The sequence below is a fragment of the Propithecus coquereli genome, unplaced genomic scaffold, assembly GCF_000956105.1.
Source record: "Propithecus coquereli isolate 6110/MARCELLA unplaced genomic scaffold, Pcoq_1.0 Scaffold164, whole genome shotgun sequence".
Taxonomy (NCBI): Eukaryota; Metazoa; Chordata; class Mammalia; order Primates; family Indriidae; genus Propithecus; species Propithecus coquereli.
In genome coordinates, this window is record NW_012140969.1 from 4,216,151 (window position 1) to 4,226,421 (window position 10,271).

Consider the following 10,271-nt stretch of genomic DNA (forward strand, 5'->3'; position numbering starts at 1 on the left):
CGCGACGCGGCTGCAGCCCCCTCGCGCACCTGCTCGCGGCCCGGGGGCGGGCGCCCCGGCCTCTGCGGCCCGGCCCTCCATTGTTGCTGCGGCTGGGGAAGGGGGGCGGGGAGGCCCCGGCGGCACCGCCGCGTCTCGCCTTCCCGGAGAAGGGGCGCCGGGAGGATCAGACCCTCCAAAGGGGACAGGCCCCCAAGTTCCCGAGCCGGGGCCGCCACGGGAGGGCGGGGACGCACGATGCGGAGCGTGGGGGCAGCAGTGTCCCGGCCGCCCCGACACCTGACCGCGGGGAGGCCACGGGCCAGGGCGGCGGCGAGCTTTGTTCTTGGGGGGCGCAGAGCGGATGGGGCCCTCGGCACTCTAGCGCTGGGAGAGGCTCCGGCTCGGCGCGCGGGTCCGTGAAGGCGCCTCCGGCCAAGTTCACGGGCGCTCGGGCCTGCGCTGGCCCTGCAGAGACCGATCCGGCGGGGCCCCTCTGGGCCTGGCTGCGGCCGGGCCGGGGTAGGGGGTAGGGGGTGGGCTGCTGCAGCGGCGCCGCCTGCGGGAGCCCTGGCGCCCTCCGCGGGCCGCCTGCTGGCCTGTCATTACCGGCGGTGGCTGCGGGGTATTTACTGGGGCCAAGGTTTGCTAACAGGAACCCGCCCTCCAGAACTGGCCATAAAAAGGAAAAATGGCCCCGAATCCCACTGCCTGGGAACCCTTTTAAAGCTACAGGGCACCTTTCACGGGGACCTCGCCCTCGAGGGCCTGCTGGGGGTTGGGGGGCTGGAGAAGACACCTCATTGGCTGATAGGGGCTGAGAAGTTCCCCCCCACCGCCCCACACCTCGGGGGGGGGGTTGTCCTCCCCCATTTCCTTTCCGACCCACCCCCATCCCTCCAGACTGCTCAGACACACATTCACAGAGCCAGAATTAGAGATTCCGAAGTCCCTGATAAAGACCCCAAAAGTCACACGCTGTACACAGACAGACCTCCTTCCCGTTAATACATCACCCAAAGTAACGCTGACACACACGCACACACAGTCACTCACAATAACATTGCCACGTGCGCACACATACCCACACGGCCTCAGCCGATGCCCACTGAAACAGTGCCACACCGAAGAGTGCAGCCACCACCCACAGTGGCCACAACACAGACACAGCCCTGCACGTAACACCAACACACAGACACATGGATGCTTACCCACAGACTGTCACCCCCAGTAAAAGTGACAGCCACAGATCTGTAAAGGCCCAAACACAGCACACTCAGACGCCATTAACCACAATAACTGGGTCACACACACAGAGACATCCATGTGCCCTCCCAAGCAAGGACACACTCACACGCACAGTCACACATAGTGACCCAGACAGATGGTCCAAGGCCTGCAGAAGACACTGACATCTGACATCAGGCCACAGTAATCTTGACATACAGACGCCCCAAAACAGCCACACATGTTGACACACAGTTGCCCGTAGTAATATGGACCCCACACCTACAACGACACTGTCACCCATAAACGGACAGGAACACCGAATGTTCAGATACCCATAGTCAGCTACCCTAAGACTTGCTTATGCCCCCAGACTCCTGCACACCTACGATAATACTGACACACAGACGCGGTAACACGGACACACTGGCACATGCAGACCCAAAGGGAAACGACACAAGACACACAGCCATCTCCAGTCACCTGGGTGTCCTCAGACCCAATACTTGTTTATTCCGCATCTGTTACGGACCAGGCACTGTTGTAGCACTGGGGATTTATCGGAGAACAAGAGCAAAATCCCTGCCCTCCCAGACCCGGCATTTTAGTAGGGGGTTGGGGACAAACACCATAATCAGATGATACAGACTGTAGTCACCCACAGTGACACCAACACTCACCAGACACCCACGTACACTGGCTCACACGTCGCCCTGCAGTTACACACTATTAGCCGGACGCACGCCCATAGTAGCGCTGACATCCACATGTAAACAGAAGCCCACGGGAACTCTGACACACACCCCCCCAAAACGGGTAGAGAGACAGCCACCCACCATAGCACACACCCAGCTGGACTTACAGACACCCACAGAACCCCCCGACAGCCCAGCAGAGTGACTTGGACGGGAACCCCCCACGAACAGACCCATAAGAAGAAGCTGCAAGATTCTTGCAGACAGAGCCCACTGTGACCCGGGCCCCGGTGGCCCTGCACCGTAAGCCTCAGAAGTGTCTGAATTTCCCAAAAACTCGGCCCCTCCGTAGCCCCCAACCCAGGAGAAGCCTTCTCGCCTCCCCCAGCCCTGGCCCCACATCCTGGCCCCACATCCTGTGGGCCTGGCAAGGAAGTTCCGGCTCCCGGCCCACCCACCGCCCACGGGTTGGGTGGGACAGAAGAGCCCCTTGTCTGAGGACCTGGGCATGAAAGACTCCAGCAGCTGGGACGGAAGCTGGGGAGACGCCTGCGGAGGGCGGGGTGGGAACCTGAGAGCCCACGCAGGTGTCAGTGGAAGGAGGACCCCCTGCCCGCCAGTCTAGACAGCCTGGGCCGTGGACGTGACCCCACGGAGACCCCCGCAGGGCTCTCGCTGTCGCTGCACACCCCCATAACGGGCTCTTTGTCAGGTCCTGACATGCAATAACACTGCCTCGCCCCCACCCCGTGTCCCCCTCACCCCAGGCCCATGTGCACACACAAGGGCATACGCACAGGGACATATGCACGCTGGGACACATTGGGGACATACACACATATCAGTATGTACAGAGAGACACACACACACAGGGACGCCAAGGGGTGCACATATAGGAACACATGCATGGATGTACATACAGAAACAGGCACAGGGACACACACACACGGGCACACAGGCCACCAGACGCCCCTTGGGAGCATGGAGAGTCTGACCTGGAAACCTCCTACCCCTTGTTCTTCAACTTGACGGCGGAGTGGCCTCCGTCCGCAGTTTACCATCTGGCTCCGGTGGGACCTCTCACCTCCGACCCTGACCCCCAGACCTGGGCCAGCTGCCCTACCTTCCTGGCTCTCAGAGTGGGGGTGGGGGCAGGGCCGTGGGTCAGCGTGGCTTCTGGAGGGCTGCCCTCCTACCCCTGTCACCCACACCCCCCTGCCCGGACAGACCCTCCCAGCTGCTGTCGGGTGTGGTGGCGTGGGATTAGGGGGTCCTAGGGACTAAAGATGAAGAGGTCTGCTGAAAGACACTCCCTCCTGCACCAGGGCTCAGGGTTGGGAGGGGGAGAAGACAGCCCTCACCTCCCACCCTGAGGGACTTCAGAGTCAGAGGAGCCACTGACCAGAGGCCCCATGAGCCCCCCAAAAGGCCCCAGCAACAGTCAGCCCCTGGCCTGCCGGCCCCAGGTCCAAGCAGTGAGCTGCAGACAGACAGGAGGGGAAGGGCTCCAACACCCTCAGAGCTGCCCGCCCAGTCAAGGGCCAGCCCTGGCCCAGCCGGGCTGAGGGGACAGTCACCAGTCACAGAAGGGAGATCCAGTGTAAAGTGCCGGACACACAAACAGGCAGATCCAGACAGTTCGAGACAGGCGCACACGCGGGGCAGGAGACCCAGAACCAACACAGGCGCCGTGAGGGGCACAGTGAGACCCAGACAGGCGACCAGGGCTGACAAAGAGACAGGCGGACCCAGACAGACACAGAGGGCGGGAAGCCTGTGCGGACCACAAGCAGACAAAGGGAGACAGTCAGACCCCGGGTCCCCTCCCCTTGGCTCCAGCCCCGCCCTCTTGCCCCAGCCCTGCCTTCCTCCCTGCCCAGATGAGAACCCGGCTCCCCAAAAGGTGCCTTCCTCTGTCTTGGGGATACCCCTTACAGGGCGCTCCCTCCTTGGCAGGTCAAGGCCAAAGCCCTCGGAGAGAGCAGAGAGGACACACAGAAGAGGCATCTGGGGACACCCCCCACCCCTGCCAGTGTGGCCAGAATGTCTCATGCCTGATGCCCCTGACAGCCTCGTTAACAGCAACAAAGCTCTCGAGGAACCACTGAACTCAGAGCCTCAACTTTCCCATTGATAAAATGGACATCCCAGTAACAAGGCGATGTCTGTAAACTGTTCCCATCGTCGTCGTCGTAAAAATAACCTCTGTGCTGCCCAACTCACCCTCCTCCCTTCTGGGCATTAGAGCCACAACCCTGTTCTCCCTGGGAAGGACCTGAATACTTGGGGGAGAAAGGAGAAGCAGCCCCGATACCCCCACATCTGAATGGGAAGCTGCTGGCCGGGGTGGGGAAGGGCGCCCCACCTCGAGCTCCAGACTAGGGGGTGGAACGTGACTGCGTGACGGAGACCCCCGCCCTGGGCGAGAGGGCAGGCTGGGGGTGGGGGAGGGCGCCATAAAGTCGGGGGGGGGGGGTTCATGTATTTCGGGAGGGCAGGAGGGCGAATCCTGCTGGGATCTGGCTCCAAGGGGGGCCTAGATAGTTCGGTTAGGGGGAGGGCCCGGTCGGGGTGGACCTTAGGTGGACTGGGCTCCATGGAGGCAGCCTTGGGGACCCCTTAGGGACGCAGTGCGCGGGGCTCTGAGAGAGCAGACTTTAGGGGCAGGACCTCGGGGGCGGGGCTCTGTGGCCTGGGGCGCTCCCAAAGCGGCCACCTGGGGCGCCAGAAGGGGTGGGCTCTGGGGACGGAGCCCAGGGGCGGGCCATAGGGGAGCTGGGCTCTTAGAGCACCCGCTCAGGGAACGGGTTTTATGGGGGTCGAGTTTGGGAGCGGGGTCCGCGGGAGTAGATATGGGAGGGCTTTCGAGAGAGTGTCCTAGGGACAGCTGGAAAGTGACTGGGCTCGAAGGGGCGCGTCTAGGGCAGGAATCTGTGCTGGTGGCTTCCAGGGGGCGGGTCTCTGGGCGCAGGCTCTGGTGGGGCCCTCGGGGGCGGAGCCAGGGCGATGCGCGGGGTCGTCCGCCTCCGCCGCCGAGGGCCGTAGTGGGGTTCCCCCAAGCTCACTTAGGTGTCCTTGATCCGCCTCGGGATTATGCCACGAAGTTTCTTTGGGGCCCAATATTCCCCTCAGTGAAATGGTAGGGGCCAGAAAATTTGAAGGCTCCTTCTTCCCAGGCGGCCCTCGGGGTCCCCAGACCCAGGTGGCGTAGGGGACGTGCTTTCCTTTTCTTGGTCACTGCTTGAGCAGCTGGGGGGCGTTGCTGCAGGCCTGGGCCTGGGGACGCCCGAGAGGAGGGAGGAACCGTCAGAGAGGGGGGCGCCGAACTATGCGTGATTGTGCGCTTGCGCGCTGACTCCAGAAGCTCCGCGTTCAGGTGCTGAGACCCCGCAGGCAGTGGCCTTCCCCCGTCCGGTAGGATCCCCGCACTTGCAAAGTGGAGATAGCTGACAACCCCTGCGGAGTTGTTTCGATTCATAAACAATGTGCCGGGAACACAGCGAGGCTCAGGGAAGCTATTACATTGTATTAAAATGACTTGTTTATCTCTATGTTGCATCAATGCCCCCCGGTGGCCAGACTTCCCGGGGCCACTTCTTGGAATCCCGCCTCCTCCTCCACCTCTCCCTATAGCAGTGCCCTTTGGCCTCAGTCTCCCCAGTTGACGAATGGGGGTAATATGCACCCCCAGGGGTGTCTTGGGGATTACTTAAGTAAACTTCGAGGGCACTGCTACATCTGTGCAGCAAAGGCTACATAAATATTTACTGTTTATTAATATATTTGCCTTGTGTTTTTCACAGATCGAGGAGTAGACAGTTGGCACCACCTAATAAATGTTTGCTGACTTAATGAAAGTCAGTGGGACCCTTAACTCCCTTCTCTGCTACCCCTTCATCCTATCTGGTTCCCTCCCGCTACCCCGCCCCCAACTCCAGGTCCCCGAGATCCGCCAAGGGTTTGGGGGAACATTCAACCTGTCGGTGAGTTTGGGCAGCTCAGGCAAACCATCGACCGTTGAGTGGACCCCGAGGCCTGGAACTGCCGTCCTCTCGTCCATCCAGCTGTGATTCCCCCAACCTTCCAGAACTGGGGGTGGGCCAGGGGAGCCCCCTGATCCAGCCCGAGCACCTCCTCTCCCTTAGGCCACAGCGAAGGTCACAATCAACATTCATTGTTGTCGGTGGGTTGTGAGGACAGAGGCCAGACCCACCGGGGGATGAATGTCACTGTGGCTGGGCCAGACATGGCCTAAGGGGGATGGGAGAGGAGTGAGGACCAACCCGCCCCCCAGAATCACTCAGCCTGTTCCTTGCCCTGATGCCAGACACTCTGGGCCCCTTGGGGAGAGGGTGGTGTCTGGGATCTGGATGGACACGGATCGGATTGGGGGCATAAATCCTGGAGGTGGGGGTGGGGAAATCAGAGGCTTGGGGCCGGCGACGGGAAACCCTTTCAGAAAGGGGGCGGTGAATTCTGCTCCCCAGAGAGCTCAGGGAAGGTTTCTTAAATGGATGGGAGTCTGGGTGGGTAGATGACTGGGGTGTGCAGGCACCACAGTCCTGTCTTCTCTGTGTCCAAGTCCTGGGCCCACCTCTGTACCCTCCTAGCTCGGTGTGTCCAGACCCTTGCTCTCCACGCATCTGGGCGCTACTAGATCCTTCCAGCTGGGAGTCAGCTGGGTGACTCTTTAGGCACACCCACCCTTTTGAGAGCGAGCTGAGGTCTCATTTGAGGGGGGTTGGGGGGAACCAAAGAGCTGCAAGTGCTGAGGGTCCCACTAGCCCCACCTGGCTTCTGCTCTCCCCTACCCCCTCCTCCAGAGTGTTTTGTCTCCCCACCTCCCCACCCTGGGCCAGGGGTCCTCCCCAGCACCCAGCCTCAGGGGGCTCCGGTAACTGGGAGGAGGAGGCAGATTTTGAGCTTATCTTTATACATAACCTCAAGGACCGGTAACTTCAGACGTCAATTTGCTCATCCATTAAATGGGAGTTCCACTGAGACAATGGATGTGAAAACTCCCCAGGGAGGCCAGAGCTGGGGAGGGTGGTCCTTGTCACTCTGGCCCTTGAGCCAGGGGCTACCTTCCTTCCAGAGACAGTTGGAGCATCAGCATACCGCCCCCACAAAGAGCCCAGGGGCACCTGGCCCCTCCCCAGCCCAAAGCAGGAAGAAAGAAGTTACTAAGTTACTGGTCACTTCAGTGCTAGTCTTTGGGGGAGGTGTTCCCAAGGCATCTACCCACCCCCATCACCCAGTGGGGCCGGAGAGGGAGGCAGGATAGCCCCCTGTGCTCTGCCGGTGTTGGGATTTGTGGCACTACATCTCCGGTTGCCTGGTGCAGCCTCTGTCCTGCTGTCCCCCGGCCCACCCGGAGACTATGAATCCCCTTGGCAGGTGCATTAACGGGGCACCAAGCCCCCCTGTGGCAATAAGGAACCTCCCACAGCCCGCTCCTCCCCCTTCACACCCCCTTGGAGGTAAAAGGAGGGAATAGACAGCCCAGACTCCCCGGCTCCAGAAAGGGGAAGGGAGGGGCAGTGGGGCAGGGGCAGAGGAGGGAGCTTGGGCCACGCAGGGTTTCTTCTCTCTCTGCCCCTGTGCCTGGCACCTGTGGCCCAGCTATGGGGACCTTCGACCTGTGGACTGATTACTTCGGTTTGGCACGCCTGGTTGGGGCTCTGCGTGGGGAAGAGGAACCGGAGACCAGGCTGGACCCCCAGCCAGAGCCAACGACGAGCCCGGAGGGTCAGGAGCCCAGCCCAGAGTCATCGTCAGCCCCTGAACGCCTGTGTTCCTTCTGCAAACACAACGGCGAGTCCCGGGCCATCTACCAGTCCCACGTGCTGAAGGATGAGGCAGGCAGGGTGCTGTGTCCCATCTTGCGCGACTACGTGTGCCCCCAGTGCGGTGCCACGCGTGAGCATGCCCATACCCGGCGCTTCTGCCCGCTCACCGGCCAGGGCTACACCTCCGTCTACAGCTACACCACCCGAAACTCGGCCGGCAAGAGGCTGGTCCGGCCTGACAAGGCGAAGACGCAGGACACCGGCTACCGCCGAGGAGGAGGAGGAGGAGGAGGAGGAGGAGGAGGAGGAGGAGGAGGAGGAGGAGGAGGAACAGGTGGCTGCACAGGTGGTGGGAATCTGCTGTGGAGGGGACTTGTCCCAGGCCTTACCAGCACCCATCTCTGAGGGTTTGGGGGAGATCATCTGCGTAGAGAGCTTAGAACAGCATTCTAGAAGTGTTGCCAGGGTGGGGAGCTGGGACCAGGGTTTGCTGTGTGATCTTGGGCAAGTTGCTTTCCTTCTCTGGGCCCATGGGGAAAATGCCGTCCTTTCCCAGGTATGGAGTGGTCTGGCAGGGAGACCCTCGGGCAGGTACAGCAGGTGTTCCAGTTCTGCTTGGCAGTTAAGAGCTGTGTGGCCTGAGAGAAGTTACTCAGCCTCTCTGAACCTTGGATTCACCATGTGTTCACTCATTTGCCAAACAGTTTGCATGCCCGGCAGTGCACAAGGTGGACCGAGGGGGCAGGGGGGCAGTTAAAACACAGGGTGCGGAGTGCTTAGTGAGGGGGTTTAGAGGAAGCGCCTGACTCAGGTGAGGGTGTCCTGCAAGAAGTGACTTCGGGTAGCCTAATTCAGTTCTTTGGAGGGCTGGGAAGTGTGGCTTAGGCATTGGGGCTTGTTCAGGAGCTTAGTGGAGTTTGGAGTGGCTGGGGTGAGGGAGTGTGTACTTGTACGGTGGAGGGGAGGTGTCAGATTTCAGGGGACAGCTAGGGTCCTTGTGGTCCTTGGGGAGGGTCACTTAAAGTTTGGACTTGGGCATTAGGGAGCCAGGGGGGCGAGACCAGGTCTGCGTGCGACAGTGAGCTAGACCATGGCTGACTGGGTTTCAGGGCATTGGAAGCTGCGGTGGCCCTCCAGGCAGAGGTGTCCAAGGCAGTGAGGAGAGACAGGAACAGTAGGTTGGACAGGTGCACCCTGTTTTGAATTTGCTCTGTGGGGGGTCAGCTCAGGAGGCCAGCTGGAGCTGAAGCTTAGGACAGAGCCTAGGCCCTCCTTAGACTGCACGTCTTGTTCTTCAAATGCAAGTTCCCACCCCCAGGTGTGGGTGGGGCCCAGGCATCTGCATTTCTAACCTGCTCCGCGAACGGAAGCTTTGAGCAGCCCGGGACTGAAATCGCAGGGTTTACTATCATAGATGCAAAAGACCTCAGTTCCTGTGGGGTTTTAAAAGAGAAACCCGTTCTAGCAACTTTAGTGGCCTTCGAGGAAGTCAGCCAGCAGAGGCAGCAGGTCTGACTCGGCACGTTTGGGCACCGCCTCCCAGTGGCACAGCCGGCAGTGAACACTTGTCAGGCGTGACAGGGACTCTAGAAGAAGACAGTATTCCCTGGGAGGTTTGATTAGGGCCCACTGCCAGGCGCTAGAAGCCGATGATGGTCTCCTTTTTTTTTTCTTTTACCCCCTTAAGTCCTAGGGAACAGGAAAACTTGTCTCCGGGAGTGGAGGGTGGGGCGGGGGCGCCCTCACCACGGTATTGGCACAGAAAGGCTGCCGGCGCCCGGCCGCCCGGATTAACTTGTTCTGGGCGTAACAGATCCCGGAACCCCAGAGCCCGGCGGCCACCAGGAGGCAGCACGGTCACCGGAGTCGGAATTCCTGTGCTTTGTCTTGGGCTCTGGGTCCCACCCAGGCCAGGAATGTCCCCGGTTGCTATCTTAGGAGCAGCCCCTGGGTGGCGCCAGAGCCCCGGCAGCCGTTTGGGCTGAGCCCAGAGTTCTCCGGGAGGACCGATCGGTGCCCGTGATTAAGTGCTTCTCCCCCTCCCCCTCTGCTTTAACATCCAGGTTCCAAAGGTGCCGGCAAGTCCGGACCATCGTCCTCTTCCTGCTGCCCCTCCACTTCCACCTAGGAGGCCGCCTTCCCCGGGGACGTGGACCCAGGCGCGGTGGTGGAGGCTGGATTTCCGGGAAGATCTACCCTATGAGGACCCGCCCCTAGACCTTTCCTTGTGTGTGCTGGGGGGATGGCGGCTGTTTGGGGCTGCCAGGGAACACCCTCCATCCCCTCCCCACCCCTGTAAGGAGTCGGTTCTCGGTCACCCCGCCCTCCCTGCCAAGCTGAGAGCCCAGCGACAGTCTATGCTGCTCACAGCTGTCATCTCCACCAGTGCCGGGCACCCAGTCAGCGCTCAATAAATGCTTATGACTGGATCAACTAACGTCCGAAAAGGCCTGGTCTTGGGACAAGGACGGTGCTATACCTGGACCTCCTTCCCCCACCCCTACGGTTGTTTGAATTTCAGTTCACCCCTGGGTGTAGGGGAGCTGCCTCGTGCCAAGAAACAGGAGTGGGTGCCACAGGG

At 60.9% G+C, this 10,271-nt stretch overlaps 1 protein-coding gene across 1 annotated transcript; it reads left to right on the top strand.

The window, feature by feature from the left end:
• The first annotated feature begins 7,420 nt into the window (after positions 1-7,420).
• On the top strand, positions 7,421-9,818 carry NANOS3 (nanos homolog 3 (Drosophila)). Its single transcript, XM_012641388.1, has 2 exons — positions 7,421-7,979; positions 9,751-9,818. The coding sequence occupies exons 1-2, from the start codon at positions 7,526-7,528 to the stop codon at positions 9,816-9,818; spliced, it is 522 nt and encodes a 173-aa protein (XP_012496842.1). The 5' UTR covers positions 7,421-7,525.
• The last annotated feature ends 453 nt before the right edge of the window (positions 9,819-10,271 follow it).